We start from the raw sequence: 16,539 nt of genomic DNA, 5'->3' as shown, positions 1-16,539 counted from the left end.
CACCTACACCCTGCACCTATACCCTACACCCTGCACCTGCACATACACCCTACACCCTGCACCTACACCCTACACCCTGCACCTACACCCTGCACCTGCACATACAGAAGGGTCGGGTCAGGGGTCCTTCCATCACTCTGCCGGGGGAGGGCCGCCTCCTGGTGGACACAGCGGGGTATTGCATGCAAAGTAAAGCAAGGGGCCGGAGCAGATTCAGAATCTTTATTTAGAGTGGAGGAATCCGATGAGCTATGAAGCTCTTTTTCACAGATGTCCAGATTGCTCCCGCCACCCCACTGCGGACTGTGTTTCTGGTGAACGGGGTGATAACTCAATCTTGCTGTGTGAGCGTCGCTTGCAAGAGGGACCCGGGATGGCGCCTCACTTCGTGAGAGCCTTGCACCAGGAGACTCACGCAGCATCATGAGGGGCGTGCACAGCAGTGCGTTTTTTACACATCCCATCGGTCACACGGCCATCTGGGAGTGCATAAGTTAAGCAGCACTGGCTAGTCACTGCAAGCAGAGGCATTCATTGCCTCATCAGCAGAGACAGGTTGGCTTGAAACAGTGCTGGTGAGTTACCTGATGGTCATAGGCAAAGACTGGTTTCAACATTCAGTGTCTCATCAACAGAGACAGGCTGACTTGAACCAACGCCGGTGGGCTGCCCGATGCCGTAAGAATGGCGCGCAGAGCGGACGAACCGGCGAGCTGACGATCCGACCTCTCGCCCCGCCGTCTCTCGAGGTCAAGAGTTTATCTCCCGTGCTTGCCCGTGGTTTGCTCCCCGCAGGTGTTCCACAAGCAGCTGCGGGAGGAGGCGGAGAAGGGGTCGTTCCCGGTGGACGTGGTGTCGCGGGTCTTCTCCAACCTCCCCTCCATCCACAGCTTCCACCGCGACTTCCTGCTGCCTGAGCTCCAGCAGCGCATGCAGGAGTGGTGTGTGCCGCGTCGCCGTCGGCCACAGCGTCGGCGCGGGCAGCGGCCGCGGTCTCGTACTAAAACTGTAAACTATTTTTTATGTGACAACGTAAGGCCCACTGAGCTGTACAGATCTTTTTCAGAAGCGACCTGGCCGCAACGAAGTTGGCTCATCGCGTGGAAATGTAGAGCGGCCAAACACTCTGAAACGCGTGATGTTGATTCTAAATGCGGAGGGAAAAACTGGAGGACCCGGAGGAAAAATTCACACCACCACGGGGAGAGAGACATGCAAATTCCAAATATACAGCAGGCGTCAGGGTTGAGATTGAAACCACAACCTCTTGCATGCCAGGCGAGTTAGTTAACATCTCGCGACCAAATTAGGATAGAGACCGTGTGTGTGTTTCTACCTTGGTCTTGTTTACCCATCATCAGGCAAGTGCAGTGTGTAATAATAAATATTATACTCTTTGGTTCTATTCGGTAAAGTCACGTAGGTAAAATAAATTACCTACGTGACTTTACCGAATAGAACCAAAGAGTATGGATCCTTGCAGTCACGAAAGCTTTAAATCTAGAATAAATATTATTGCGGTTGTTTTACGACAGCGTAATTTATGGCACTGCATCTCAGAAACGCTGCGCAATCCGCCACACTGAGGCGCGCGTGGATGAAGATGCTTCTCAGCCAATTAATGATGAGTTGTGCTGATAGTACACGTGGGAGGAAACCAGAGCACCCGGAGAAAACCGACGTGTGTGCGAGGGGGCAACGCTCTATCTCCCATACGGATGGGGCAGGTGGAGATTAGTCCACGCTTCCTGTACCGCCCCATCCCGGCGAGCCAGGGCAAAGTGGAACCTCCTCATGCGCCCACGGGAAGGGAGTTTCACAACATTCACGCGGCGATCTGACCAACCCTCGCTGCTTCCTCCGCAGCGCTGGGTCACAGGCGGCCGTACGTAGCAGTGCCGCCACCATCGCCCCGGCTTAATTTGCGAGAACCTAACTTGCACGTCAACTGAGAATATTGGCAAATGCAGAATGGCGTAACCGTGGTGGGCCGTGAGTACTGGAGTCGTGAGCAGGGACATGTAATTAATCCTGATCTCCGCCGCACCGCCCCAGGGACACGAACCCGCGCATCGGGGACATCCTGCAGAAGCTGGCGCCGTTCCTCAAGATGTACGCGGTCTACGTGAAGAACTTTGACGACGCCCACAAGTTGGTGTCCACCTGGACCACTCAGTCGCAGCGCTTCGCCGACATCGTCCTCGACATCCAGGTGCACACACGCACACACACACACATGCACACATGCACACACACACGCACATACACGCACACACGTATGCACGCACACACGCACGCACACACACGCACGCACGCACGCGCCGGCGCGGCGGGGGCCCTGAACGGCACGTGTGCCGCACGTGGGCCGCACGTGGGCCGCACGTGGGCCCCGCTACTTCGTTTCACACGGCCCCCAGCCCACCCACGCAGTCCTGCGATGCAACAATCCACGACACACGAGGGGGTGGGTGGTCAGCACCACGCCCGGCCGTCTTTGTCTCCCCAGTGCTAGCGATGTTTACACACCGCACCAGGCACTGGAGGCCCAGGACCGGTTCAGATATTCGCAACTGGGATTCGGTCGCAACGATGCGGGAATCAAACTCGGTCCGCCGGGTTCGTGGCGCAGTGTTATCCACGACACTACCGCTCCCCATAACACAATGTACACACAAAGAACACACGTACACGCACCCGCACGTGCAATCCTTAATACCGCCCTATCCCCTGTCACATCGGACCCCCACGGGCTCATCTCTCCTCCGCCCTTCTCCCCTCCCCTCTTCCCTCACCTCCTTCCTTCCCCGCGCCCCCCCCCCCCCCCTTCCCTCTCCCCCGCGGGGTCCTTACCCCAGCGGCAGGCGGAGTGCATGAGCCTGACGCTGCAGAACCACATGCTGGGTCCCGTGCAGCGCATCCCACGCTACCAGCTGCTGCTGCAGGACTACCTTAAGCGGCTGGCGCCCGGCGCGCCCGACCGCTGCGACGCCGAGAGTGAGGCGCCTGGCACACCGCGTTCAGTGTGACACCCCTTGCCTTGGCCGTAGCTGCTCAGGGTCACCCCGTCGCCTGCCCCAGTCTACACCAGCGACCCGGAAAATATTCAGTCAGAAATTAGGAACGCAATGTTTACGTCTTATAAATTGGTCAAATTAAATTCCACGCGTGGATACCTAAAGTTTGTTCTGAACGGTGGTTGTTTTGTTCCAAACGACGTGTTCCGTTCTGATCTGTGTACTCTATACTGGCGCAAGTTGTGTTACGTGCCGTGCGTGTTCACGGTTGTGCTGCTGCGTTTCTCGCTGGTGTGTTCTCGGGTCGTACCGCGCCTGTTGTTCGGCACGATGTCTGACGTTTCATCCCACGAGCCTTTTCATGTCAGAGAGACGCGCGCGTTTTGTTCTGATCTCTGTGTTCTGCGCGGTGCGTGCTCATTTAAGAGCTGTGTGTGCAATTCCTTCTGTTCCGTGTGTGTCTAACATGGAATGCGTTCTGTTCCATCTCTTCTGTTCTGCATGACACGTGTTCTGTTCCATAACCGTGTGTGCGTGCGCGCGTGCGTGTGTCCTACGCGGTGTGTGTTCTGCTCCGTGTGCAGAATCGCTGGATCTCATCGCCACGGCCGCCACGCATTCCAACAGCGCCATCAGGCGAAACGTGAGCCCCGCTCTTATCTCTCTCTCCTCTCTCTCCTCTCTCACACTCGCCACCGCAAACACATCACTCGCCCCACAGCGTGTCTCCACACGTACCCACATGTACCTGCATGTCCTCGCGTGTCCTCATGAGGTGTACCGTCTGTCCCTGCACGTGTCCCCACGTGTCTCTGCGTGTTTAGCCCGTGTGTATCCCCCTGTTTGTATCCCACCCCCCCTTCCTGCGTGTCCCCGCGAGCTGTCCGCCATGTGTTACACACGTGTCCCCACGTGTCCCACGTATCTCCCCGTGCGTTGTACCTGCGTGTCTCGGTGCGTCCCCCCCCGTGTCCCCGCTCGTCTCACCGTGTCTGCCGCGTGTTGCCACCCCCCTCCCCCCCCCCCAGGAGCACATGCAGGCGCTGCTGCGCGTCCACGAGATGCTGGGCGGGGAGGTGACGGACATTGTGTGCCCCGACACGGAGCTGCTCAAGGAGGGAATCATCCTCAAGCGCTCCGTGCGCATCGGTGTCCCGCAGGAGCGCTACCTCTTCCTGGTGAGGCCAACAGCAGCAGCAGCAGCATCGGCAGCATCGTTAGCAACAGCAGACTCATCGAGAACATCATCATCAGCATTAGCAGTAGACTCATCAGCATTGGCAGCACTATCGTTGCCATCAGCAGCAGCATAATCAGGAGCAAACTTCATGATCAGCATGAACGCGATGGCACAATCGCGACACGGCCGGTGATGAGGGGTGTCACGCGCCCAGCGATGGGTTTCAAACAACCCGCAAAGACGCATCAACAGCGCCCAGCCCTTGCGCATTACGCAAAAAACCACCAGCAGTTCCTCCAGAACTGCACATTGTGGCCTTAGCTCACCGTCAAAATACATTTGAGATGTCTGTGGGTCTCTAAGTCTATGGGTCTCTAAGTCTATGGGTCTCTAAGTCTGTGGGTCTCTAAGTCTATGGGTCTGTAAGTCTATGGGTCTCTAAGTCTATGGGTCTCTAAGTCTGTGGGTCTCTAAGTCTATGGGTCTCTAAGTCTGTGGGTCTCTAAGTCTATGGGTCTCTAAGTCTATGGGTCTCTAAGTCTGTGGGTCTCTAAGTCTATGGGTCTCTAAGTATGTGGGTCTCTAAGTCTATGGGTCTCTAAGTCTATGGGTCCCTAAGTCTATGGGTCTCTAAGTCTGTGGGTCTCTAAGTCTATGGGTATCTAAGTCTATGGGTCTCTAAGTATGTGGGTCTCTAAGTCTATGGGTCTCTAAGTCTATGGGTCTCTAAGTCTGTGGGTCTCTAAGTCTATGGGTCTCTAAGTCTATGGGTCTCTAAGTCTATGGGTCTCTAAGTCTGTGGGTCTCTATGTCTATGGGTTTCTAAGTCTATGGGTCTCTACGTCTATGGGTCTGTAAGTCTATGGGTCTCTAAGTCTATGGGTCTCTAAGTATGTGGGTCTCTAAGTCTGTGGGTCTCTAGATGTCTGTGGGTCTCTAAGTCTGTGGATCTCTAAGTCTATAGGTCTCTAAGTCTATGGGTCTCTAAGTCTATGGGTCTCTAGATGTCTGTGGGTCTCTAAGTTTATGGGTCTCTAAGTCTATGGGTCTCTAAGTCTATGGGTCTCTAAGTCTATGGGTCTCTAAGTCTATGGGTCTCTAAGTCTATGGGTCTCTAAGTCTGTGGATCTCTAAGTCTATGGGTCTCTAAGTCTATGGGTCTCTAAGTCTATGGGTCTCTAAGTCTATGGGTCTCTAAGTCTATGGATCTCTAAGTCTGTGGGTCTCTAAGTCTGTGGGTCTCTAAGTCTACGGGTCTCTAAGTCTATGAGTCTCTAAGTCTATGGATCTCTAAGTCTATGGGTCTCTAAGTCTATGGGCCTCTAAGTCTGTGGGTCTCTAAGTCTATGGGTCTCTAAGTCTATGGGTCTCTAAGTCTATGGGTCTCTAAGTCTATGGGTCTCTAAGTCTATGGGTCTCTAAGTCTATGGGTCTCTAAGTCTATGGGTCTCTAAGTCTATGGGTCTCTAAGTCTATGGGTCTCTAAGTCTGTGGGTCTCTAAGTCTGTGGATCTCTAAGTCTATGGGTCTCTAAGTCTATGGGTCTCTAAGTCTATGGGTCTCTTAAGTCTGGGGGTCTCTACAAGTGAGACAGAGGTACACAAACTGAAGTATACAAACTATGCATTAGTTTCATCCTTAGTAGGACTCATCAGTAGTACGGTGTAGGCACCAATGCCGACTGCTGCACCCTGTATTGTCACACCACCCTGCCACTTTGCCCCCGGCCCGCGCGTAGTTTAACAACATGCTGCTGCACTGCGTGCCCAAGTTGTGGTCCATGGGCCAGCGGTACACCTTGAGGACGCGGATCAACGTCAGAGACCTCGAGGTGAGGACACAGAGCGGCCGCGGTGTCCCCGCAGACCGGCTCCCCAACTCCTCAGCTCCCAAACTCCTCAACTCCCAAACTCCTCAGCTCCCCAACTCCCCAACTCCCCAGCTCCCCAACTCCCCAGCTCCCCAACTCCTCAGCTCCCCAGCTCCCCAACTCTCCAACTCCTCAGCTTCTCAGCTTCTCAGCTCCTCAACTCCCCAACTCCCCAGCTCCCCAACTCCTCAGCTCCCCAGCTCCCCAACTCCCCAACTCCTCAGCTTCTCAGCTTCTCAGCTCCTCAACTCCCCAACTCCTCAGCTTCCCAACTCCTCAGCTCCCCAGCTCCCCAGCTCCTCAGCTCCCCAACTCCCCAACTCCCCAACTCTTCAGCTCCCCAACTCTCCAGCTCCTCAGCTCCCCAGCTCCTCAGCTCCCCAACTCCTCAGCTCCCCAGCTCCCCAGCTCCCCAACTCCTCAGCTCCCCAACTCCCCAACTCTTCAGCTCCCCAACTCTCCAGCTCCTCAGCTCCCCAGCTCCTCAGCTCCCCAACTCCTCAGCTCCTCAGCTCCCCAGCTCCCCAACTCTCCAACTCCTCAGCTTCTCAGCTTCTCAGCTCCTCAACTCCCCAACTCCCCAGCTCCCCAACTCCTCAGCTCCCCAGCTCCCCAACTCCCCAACTCCTCAGCTTCTCAGCTTCTCAGCTCCTCAACTCCCCAACTCCTCAGCTTCCCAACTCCTCAGCTCCCCAGCTCCCCAGCTCCTCAGCTCCCCAACTCCCCAACTCCCCAACTCTTCAGCTCCCCAACTCTCCAGCTCCTCAGCTCCCCAGCTCCTCAGCTCCCCAACTCCTCAGCTCCCCAGCTCCCCAGCTCCCCAACTCCTCAGCTCCCCAACTCCCCAACTCTTCAGCTCCCCAACTCTCCAGCTCCTCAGCTCCCCAGCTCCTCAGCTCCCCAACTCCTCAGCTCCTCAGCTCCCCAGCTCCCCAGCTCCCAGCTCCTCAGCTCCCCAACTCCCCAGCTTCCCAGCTCCCCAACTCCTCAGCTCCCCAGCTCCTCAGCTCCCCAACTTCTCAACTCCCCAACTCCTCAGCTTCCCAACTCCCCAACTCCTCAGCTTCTCAGCTCCCCAACTCCTCAGCTCCCAAACTCCTCAGCTTCTCAGCTTCCCAACTCCCCAACTCCTCAGCTCTCCAACTCCCCAACTCCTCAGCTCCCCAACTCCCCAACTCCGCAGCTCCCCAACTCCGCGGGCAGAGCTCGATTCTCGTTCACGGCTTGGGGAAGCGAAGAGTGACGTCCGAAAGCGTCCCCCCCACCCCCACGTGCTCCCCCTCCCTTTCCTTCACCTAATTTCACTGACCAGCTGCTGTGGCTGCTGGTAATGCTGATGTTGCTGTGGATGCATACGATGTTGCTCCTGTTGTTGTCGACGCTGCTTTTCTTGCTGATGGTGATGCTGATGATGAGTCTGCTACTGCTGCTACTGCTGCTGCTTAAGGTGAAACTCGTGCTGATGATGATCATGCTACTGATGGTGATGATGTCGTGGCCCTGCAGGTGAAGGACGTGAACCAACACGACCAGGTCCCCACGTTCCAGGTCTGCGGAGTCCAGAGGACCATTGACTTCCAGGCTCGGTAATCACGGGGGGCTGGGGTCGTGATCCCCCCAAGGGTGGGGTAGGGGGGAGTGCAGGAGCAACCTGAGGTCACGGGGTGAGAGATAATGGAGATGGGTTCAGGCCAGTAGGTTAAGTTAAAGAGTTACCACTGCGAGTGTATGGTTGGCTGGTTGGTTAGGCTCGGTGACAGCTGCCTCTCGGGCTGGTAAGGGCTGGGCCTGCTCCTCATGGCTCACGAGCGAGGGTTGACTTCAGGGAGTGCATTTGGCCGGCACGTTTGCTCTGCTCCAAATGCTGTGCTTGCCCCTCCTTCCCATTGCCACCCGTCACCTCTTCAGGTGTTGCCGTTCACTCTTGGTGTGCGGAGTTCACACCTGCTACTCCTCCTCCTCGAGCCACGCGGAGGAGGAGGGAGGAGGAACCAGAGTTTTAACGGTGGGATTGAAGTCACGGAGTCAAACGGTGGAACACTCGCACTCACAGTGACCCGGTGTCCCTCCCTCTCTTCCACCTCCCTCCCTCCTTCCCCCTCCGCTCCCTTTTGATGCAAGGACGGAGGAAGAGAAGCAGGACTGGATGAAGGTGAGAGCAGACAGCTCGGGCAAAGTACACCCTCGTAGACTGCCTGTGTCACACTCAGATACTCAGTGTCACTCCTTACAAAGATCCCCCGTGTAGCCAGAACAGACTGTTGGGGCAAGTGCTGTTTGCGAGTAGCACCTACCAAGGCCGTCACGGCACACGAGAGAGTGGGTAGCCAGCACCACGTCCAGCTGCCTTTGTCTCCCCAGTGGCGATGTTTACATGCTGCATCAGGTACTCATTTGAGGCTGAGTTGCTCTCTAAGAGGCCCAGGACCGGTTCAGGTAATCGTCACCGGTGTTGGCCGTGAGCTGGAATCGAACTCGGTTCGGCCGGGCCACTCGCACTAGTTTCAGAAAGTTCTGTCCCGGTGCGTCCCGTCCGGAGCGTTGGCGACGATCAGGGTTCTGTCTCTGGTTCAAAAGCTTCTGGCCTCGTGCTCAACTCATGATGCGGGCATTGGGCAGGGCTACCTGAGCGGTAGGCGGGGCTACCCAGGCAGTTGGCGGGGTTACTTGAGCAGTGGGCGGGGCCAATGTGAGAACGGGCAATCCGCTCGCTGTGTTGGCCGAGTTAATGGTTAAGCAGGGCGTGGCTATGTGAAAGTGGGTGGGGCTTCCAGCTCGGCTCCACCACGTGTCATGGTTGAGCCTCCCAGAAACGTGCCTTATCTCGACTACAAACACCACTATAGTGCCACCCAGTGTCACTAACGCATGCACGCACACGCACGCACGAGCCGTAGACGGACCCTGGGTTCGGGGCTCACGTTCGGTTGGTCCGACCCTGACGGTGCAACCCTGGTGCCACACTTCCAGGCCATTAACGAGGTGATAAAGACGTTCCGCGAGAAGGAGGAGACCTTCATGGGCCACAAGAAGGACGTGGTCGAGGGCCCCAGCGTGTCGGTGAGCCAGCGACGAGCGGAACGATGACGGCTGATGCTGCGCATTTCTTTTTGCTGCGAATGTCTCCGACGTGGCCCAGCGGTCGCGCGTTTGGCGCTCGTTGCAGAGGTTTGGCGGTTAGGCTCCGGCAGGCTGCCCTGGTTAATGCCGTGCGGTGTGGTAACCGTGAATTCGTACTCGCCGTCTCCTTTGTGGTGCACGTTAAAGGTCCCGTGACGTCAATCGAAACGAGCACTCGGCCACTGTGTACCCGCGTCGCGATGCAGATTTGCCAAATCAGAAAAATTACACCGCAAAACACTCAGCTGCGTCTTTGCGTAAGTCTATTGATGTCTAAGTCTGTGGGTCGTCATGCAAGTCTACGGGTCTCTGTGGAATTCTTTGTGTCTCTATGGAAGTCTGTGGTGTGGGTCTCTTATGGAAGTCTGCTCTTCCGTAAGACTGTGTCTCTATGTGTCACTAAGTGTCCGTGTCTTTGCTTGACCTCCCCTCCCCCCTCAGAGCCCCCCCGCGACCCAGGGCATGGAGCTGGGCCAGCGTGCCCCCATGTGGGTGCGCGACGTCAACGTCACGCTGTGCATGACCTGCCAGGACCCGTTCACGACGCTCACGCGCAGGCGCCACCACTGCCGCGCTTGCGGGAAGGTGCGGTGTGCCCCCCCCCCTCCCCCCCCACGTGGTGTATGTATTTTTTATTTTAGCAGGTCGTCTCAATTTCAGAGACGACCTGGTCACAAATGACAGCTCAACGAAGTAGCTTATCACTGTGTACATTTATTGCAGCCAAATACTCTAAAACACGTGGTGATGTTGATTCTAAATGTGGAGGGAAAACCCCGGAGGACCTGGAGAAAAATCCACGCGACCACGGGGAGAGAGACACCGCAAAGTCCAAATATACAGCAGCGGGCGTCAGGGTTGGGATCGAACCCACGACCTCCAAGCGAGGTAGTCAACGTGCGCAAAGTTCTTTCGCACCGTACGCAGCCGAGCGTGCTAATGGGCGACGCCGCGTGCGGTGTGCTCGCCCCGCAGGTGGTGTGTTGGAAGTGCTCGGACCACCGCGTGCTGCTGGCGTACGAGCCGCGCAAGCTGCAGCGGGTGTGCGAGGCCTGCTACGCGCAGCTCACCGAGGAGGCGCGCACCAGCACGGCGGCCATCAAGAACCGCAACATCCTGCAGGTGCGGCCGGCTCCCCCGTGTCACGCCGCACCCTTCGCTTGTGCGCCCGCCGCCCCGGGCTGCTGTGCCGTTGTGTTTGCGATGCGTTAGATTCCTCGTGTGATGCGTTTTTTTTCTTTTCTCCGATTGCTTTTTGCTTCGTTGCTGCACGTGATTTTTTGTAGTTTTTGGCGACTCTCGCGCACGTCCCTTATTTAGCCAGGAGAGCCCACACCGAGTCCTAGGACTGTTTTCAGGAGGGTCCTGCTGCTGCTGCCGCCGCCGCTGTATTAGGTTTTTATTTTAAGATACGTTAGGCCAGTTAGTTGAGTGGGAGGAAACCAGAGCATGCGGATGGGGTACAACGCTCCATCCCCGTACAGATGGAAACAGATGGAGATTCGTCCACTTGCTGTACCGCCTCCTCCTGGCGAGCCGGGGTACAGCTCCTCCTCGCTGCTGGCTGCCTCCACAGCATTCGCAGCCACGTGGGGCGTAGCCACCACCCTCCGGCTTCGTGTGCTCTGGTCTAACACTGCTGAAACGAGGCCATAAGGAAGGCTGTCTCTGGTGTAGGCCAATCAGATTCAAAGAGAATGCGTATATTTTCAGGCATGTTTGTTTTGCCACAAGAACGTGTGGTTAATGCAGACTTGATGCCTTGCAAAAAAGGTTTCTGTTTGGTGTTTGAACATCTTAACACCTAAATTTTGATTTAAAGCTTTCGTGACTGCAGTAATTCATATTCTTAGTTTTTTCGGTAAAGTCACGTTGAAGAGAAACAACAAAATAACAAAATATATATAAAACAATACACCTCTTTTATTGCCAGAAAGGGTAAAACACACTATTCCGATTGTTTCACCAGATTGGGAAACATTTCAGTCACCGTCTCTCCCCTCCCACCCACCACACCGTTAGAAGCAGAGTGCCGAGGAGGCGACACGGGAGAGCATCATCTGCGGCTCGCTGCACTTCTTGGAGTGTGGCGGGCGGCAGAGCTGGGCGCGCGTGTGGTGCGTCATCCCGCGCAGCGACCCGCTCGTGCTCTACGTCTACGCCGCTCCGCAGGTGCCAGCGCCCCCCTCCGCTAACCGCTGCCCCCCCTCTGCTAACCACCGCCACCCACTGCCCCCACCACCCAACGCAGCTAACCACTGCCTCCCACCCGCTGCCTCCCAGTGGAGTACACCGTGTAAACTGATCTATGTTTATTTTACCAGGTAAGGTCCACTGAGTTACATAGCTCTTTTTCAGAAGCGACCTGGCTCTCTCAAATAATAGCCCAACGAGAAGTGGCCTGTCACCGTGCGGAAATGTCTAGTGGCCACATTCTCTTAAGGGCACATTGATTCTAAATGTCGAGGGGACAAACCGGGAAGGCCCCAAAGAAAAATCCACGCGGCCACAGGGAGAGAAACGCAAACTCCAAATATCCGGCAGGCGTCCTCCTGCACACCAGGCGAGGTGGTTGAGCGCACGTCCGTGTGCGTGCACCCCCAGGACGTGAGGGCGCTCAGGACGCTGCCCCTGCCGGGCTACGAGGTGCGGCCGCCGGCGGTGGGCGACGGCGTGGACGGCCGGCGGGCGCTCGTCCTGGCGCAGTCGCAGCGTCGCCTGGGCCTCTCGGCCGACACGGACGAACGGCTCCTCGCGTGGAGACGCGCGCTGGAGCAGGCGGCGCTGGGCCAGGTGCCGGGCGTCGACGCCGTCGACGAGGACGACAGCTTCTCGGACGACGACGAGGACGGCGACGGGCCGGAGGCGGGACCCAATGGTGCCGACTGATGGCGGTGGCGACGACGGCGATGACGATGATGCCGTCGACGGTACATTCGACGCTTCTTCATGCGGACTCGAAGTGCGCCTAGCCTGGGACAAGCGCTGTGGTGACGTCACCGTCACTTGGTGGCGAATGGAGGCCATCGTTTTTGGTGGTACCCAGCGACACTGGCGATGACGGTACTGATCACGCTGTTGGTGCTGATGGTACTGATAGTGCCAATGGTAATGGTACGGATGATGCAAATGGTATGGATGGTTACTGATGGTGCCAACGATGCCGATGACGGCGATGATGTACCGACAGTCATTGCACAGCTGTCGTAGCGTCCGAGTCACGACGGTCGCGACCCACCATCTGCCGAGCTGCGCTGCTCAAAGGGAAGATCGTGGTGATCGTCCCGTGTCGCGAGGGGGTCGACTCGGTCCTGCCATAGGAATGCGGAATGTCAACCGCCGGATTAGGACCGGCGGAGCAATGGAGCGTTGCCAAACGGCCCCTACTTGGCATGGAAACACGTGCCTCAGTATTGGCACAGATATGTTGACGATGACGACTACGATCGATCAAACTACGGCAGGGCGCCGGGATCGTTGCGGCAAGGTGTAAGATGCGTCGGGATGCTGGGGTATTGAAGGAAGTGTCCTGCAATTGCAAATCCACCTCCCCTCGCGCTGACGGGGCCGGCCGGGTGCCTCGGTGGGCAAAGCCAGTGGCTCGCGACGGCGGTGAGTTCACATCCCGGCTGCGGGGTCGCCTCGGCCCATCATCATCCCTCCGGGGTCGATGAAATGAGTGCCGCTTTGTGGAGGAGTCGATCCACAGCAGTTTTCGGGTTGTAAAGACTCGGCCCCCGCATTGGGGGACGTGGAGCTTCCACCCCCGACTCTGGCGGGGCTAAAAACAGGGAATGGCTACTAGTGCCTCAATGCTCAGTTGAGCACGAATCCACTTTTTTAAAACGACAATGATGATGGCGATGATGTTGCGTCGAATTAGGGGTTCGGGTTACGGATAAGGGTACGTACAGTTTGACGTAAGGTCAGGGGGCAGAGTCAGGGATAGTCAATGTATGGGTACTGTGTGTGTGGTGATGTATGGAGAGTCGTAGTTTTATGCATAGGGTAAGGGTAGGGGTAGTGTTAGTGTATGGCTATTGTTAGGATTATGGGTAGGGTTATGGATAGTGTTAGGATTTTGGGTAGGGTTATGGGTGGTGTTAGTGTATGGGTAGTGTTAGGATTATGGGTAGGGTTAGTGTATGTGTAGAGTGTGGGTAGTGCTGGTGAGAAGCCTGTGCAATATGTGTGTGTGTGCATTGTGTGTGTGCATTATGTGTGTGTGTGCATTCTGTGTGTGTTATGTGTGTGTGTGCATTGTGTGTGTGTGTGTTATGTGTGTGCGTCTTTGTTGTCGGGATTTTAACCCAGGAACTCGCGTTTCCTCTGCATGTGGCTGGGCGCTGTGAACTCCCCCGCGTAGCAAGTGGAGAGGGCTTGCATCTAATTGGCCAGTGTGCTGTGGGTTAGCACTAGCCTATGATTGGCTAGCATGGCCAGGCTGGTGCTTGTCTCGGGCGAGTGTGCTCAGAAAAATGATCTGATTGGCTGGTATGCTCAGAGCAATGATCTTATCACGATCACGTCGTGCAGCTATAGCCACGATCTGATTGGCTATTGTGGCTAAATCTATTATCTGATTGGCTCATGAGGTTAGAACCAATATGGCTGTCGCTAATCGTTAACTGGCTAGTTATGTTTGTGCTAATCTATGATTGGCCAGTTTGGTTAGCGCTAAGGCCAGTCTATCGTGGTTATGGTTAATCTCTAATTGGCTAGTTATGAACGCACTTATCTCTGATTGGTTAGCTTTGTTAGTGCTAATCTCTAATTGGCCTCTTCGCTCTCGCGTTAGTTTCACGGGGGGGGGGGGGGGGGGGGACTTCACAGCCGCCCCCGGCTCGCGATAGTCTTCGATTTTTACCAAAGCCCGGGGTGGATAGCCATCATCGCGACTCCGGATCCACCCCGCGTCCGTCTGTCTGTCCATCCGTCCTCTGCGCTTTGTCGATGTTCGCGCTCGGTCTGGTGCGTGCATGTGTTCGTGCGGGGTCCAGGATCATTTAAAAAAAAAACGGGGATATGAGATGTAAACAAACGTTCGTTGAATGGAATAAAGATGCCACTTGTCGCAGCGTTGAGTGGTGATGGTGGCGATGGTCATGTCTGTTTGGGACGTGGCAGGAAAGTGTAGATGTAATCCGGAGGAGGTTGTGTTGGGTGAAACTCTTGGTCAGACTGAAGGAGTATAGGGTAAGCACCTTGAAGGTGCAAAAATTTACGTGGCAAAGATTTAGGTTTTTTTTTTTATATCCACTGCGATGTAAATGGTCTGAAATATACGAAGGTCCATAGACCCACCCACTGCAGCATTAACCAGGCCGGCCGTCCGGATGCGAACCGCGAATCCCTGCAACAAGCGGCAAGCTCGCGGCAAGCTCGCGGCACCCGGGACTGTGGAAAGCGCCCGCGAGGCTTCGCTCACCGCGGAGATGGAGCGGTGAAGTCGGATCGTGATGCGCAGGCGCCGGATCGTGAGATCACAGGGTCGCGAGAAGGAGCGTTGGCGACGACTCGGGAGAGGATGACTGAACGACGTCACCCTGGCTGGCGTCGATCCAGGAGGTGTCCAAGACGTCTGAACGTAAAATTGACACCGATTAAAAGGCGCGTCATCACGTCTGTGCAAACAACAACAACCGCCATTGGCCACCAAGTAGTGGTGACGTTCACCACGGCACCTTTACCAGGCTAAGTGCACTTTAAGGCTACGTGAAATGTCGAACGCCCGCTGGCAGGAGGTCACGGGACAGACACAGGTGCCATGGGTTGACTGAGATGACTGGCCGATGCACCACCTGTGCCACCTACTGTGCCAACTTGCTGCGTTTTTTGCCGCCCAGCGCTCTGCTCGTCGTTCTGCTTGTTGTGCGCGTCGCTCCTCCGCCCTCCGTTGTTGCTGGAGGACGACTGCCTCCAACTGCCCAGAAGTAGCGTCCTTCACGAGCATCCTCCACAGAGACCGATCTTGACCATTGCTAGTATCAGGCATCGGCAACCACGCGCACGCACACACCTCCAAATATGCACCGTCCTCGAATCTGATTGGCCTGCACCTTTTATGGAATGTCTCGCCAGTGTTAGACCACAAGGGGATGCCAAAAGGCGAGCAGTACAAGGACAATGTACACACCAAAGCATCAATAGCTCCGGTTTAGCAGATCTAGCGGTGGTACCCTGTCTCCAGGGTCAACCCATGCGCAAGGGCCGTGCGTACGTTATTGAAGAATGTTCGCGTGTTTTACCACAAGGCCGTGTGGTTGTGTAGACCACAGTGCCTTGTAATTGGTGACTCCTCCACCTGAATCCGCGCCTTTTGTATAATTCATCGTCTTGACCCTGGCGAAAATGCCCCCCCCCCCCCCCCGATTATGACTCGGAGACGCCTTCATCCAGCGTTGGATTGACCATGGCTGACGACAATGATGGCAACATTTCGTATGCAATAGATTCCCGCGACAAACCAATTGCACCGCGTTCTTGAATTGAATCGCGACTACTTTGAGACGCGGATAATTAATCGAATCGCAGGGGGCGGGTGGGGAATTAACCCTTGCACCTCCCCTAATGAATAGCACCATTGTTCTGTGGCCGCCGCGCGTGCACGCAGCAGTCTCGGTGACAGAGATACTGCTGCCCTGTAATCATCTGCAGACTTGAAGAGTATCGCCACGCTCACCTTGAACATCGGGCCGGGCCCCACGCTCCCCACTGTGGTGGCCTCCCTGTCTCGCTCCGTGGTGCCTGTGTGTGTTTGGTGTGTGTGTAGTGTGTGTGTAATGGAACATCTTCGCCAGTTAGAAAAGTTTAGGCTGGCCTGTCCACGATCCATCCTGGGTTTAACCAGGCTGGATTGTGTGAGGAGCTCACAAATCCTTGAAAGATCTGGGCAAAGTCCCATCGGTGAGCTCCTCCGGCAGGCAAGGCTGCGTTGGCTGGGTCATGTCGCCCGCATGCCCAGCCACCGCATGCCTAAACAGCTTTTGTTCGGCCGGATCGAGGGGGCTAAACGGGCGCGGCACGGGCTAGAGAAGAGATGGAGTGATGTGGTACAGGAGGACGTGGAGCTGAGTGGACTTTCCGATGACTGGTACCAGCGGTGTCAAGATCGGCCTCTGTGGAGAAGGCTTGTGAAGGCCGCTACTGGGCAGTTGGAGGCAGGCGCCCTCCAACAGCAACGGAGGGCGGAGGAGCGACGCTCACAACAACGAGCGGAGCGCCGGGTGGCTAAAGCACAGCAAGTTGGCACAGTAGGGGGCATAGGTGGTTCATCAGCCAGTCGACCTGTGGTATCTGGGTCTGCCCCGTGACCTGCCAGCAGGCGTTCGACACTTCACGTGGCCTCAAGGTGC

The 16,539-nt window shown here is 56.2% G+C and overlaps 2 protein-coding genes across 4 annotated transcripts in view; both read left to right on the top strand.

Annotated features, from left to right (window-relative positions):
• LOC116942479 (uncharacterized) overlaps positions 1-14,002 on the top strand; it is a 53,932-nt gene extending 39,930 nt beyond the window's left edge. For all 3 annotated transcript variants that reach the window (XM_032954466.2, XM_032954465.2, XM_032954464.2), the window contains exons 6-18: positions 796-941; positions 2,056-2,212; positions 2,856-2,994; positions 3,599-3,657; positions 4,043-4,192; positions 5,933-6,025; positions 7,571-7,650; positions 8,186-8,216; positions 9,035-9,124; positions 9,626-9,769; positions 10,160-10,306; positions 11,207-11,356; positions 11,789-14,002. In XM_032954466.2, coding sequence (XP_032810357.2) covers positions 796-941; positions 2,056-2,212; positions 2,856-2,994; positions 3,599-3,657; positions 4,043-4,192; positions 5,933-6,025; positions 7,571-7,650; positions 8,186-8,216; positions 9,035-9,124; positions 9,626-9,769; positions 10,160-10,306; positions 11,207-11,356; positions 11,789-12,073 — 1,671 coding nt within the window. In that variant the 3' untranslated portion in view covers positions 12,074-14,002. The remainder of the gene's footprint in view (positions 1-795; positions 942-2,055; positions 2,213-2,855; positions 2,995-3,598; positions 3,658-4,042; positions 4,193-5,932; positions 6,026-7,570; positions 7,651-8,185; positions 8,217-9,034; positions 9,125-9,625; positions 9,770-10,159; positions 10,307-11,206; positions 11,357-11,788) is intronic.
• LOC142924599 (uncharacterized) lies at positions 6,031-7,564 on the top strand (the record flags this gene model as incomplete). Its single annotated transcript, XM_076067135.1, has 1 exon — positions 6,031-7,564. A coding segment is annotated over one exon (1,365 nt), but the record flags the coding sequence as incomplete, so codon positions are not given.
• Positions 14,003-16,539: the final 2,537 nt, after the last annotated feature.

The sequence above is a fragment of the Petromyzon marinus genome, chromosome 14 (genome assembly GCF_048934315.1).
Source record: "Petromyzon marinus isolate PM22_M1 ecotype Great Lakes invasive population chromosome 14, UKy_Petmar_22M1.pri1.0, whole genome shotgun sequence".
In the NCBI taxonomy this organism is placed as follows: Eukaryota; Metazoa; Chordata; class Hyperoartia; order Petromyzontiformes; family Petromyzontidae; genus Petromyzon; species Petromyzon marinus.
Note: the sequence above shows the minus strand (reverse complement) of the source record. Positions and strands in the feature narration are given on the sequence as shown.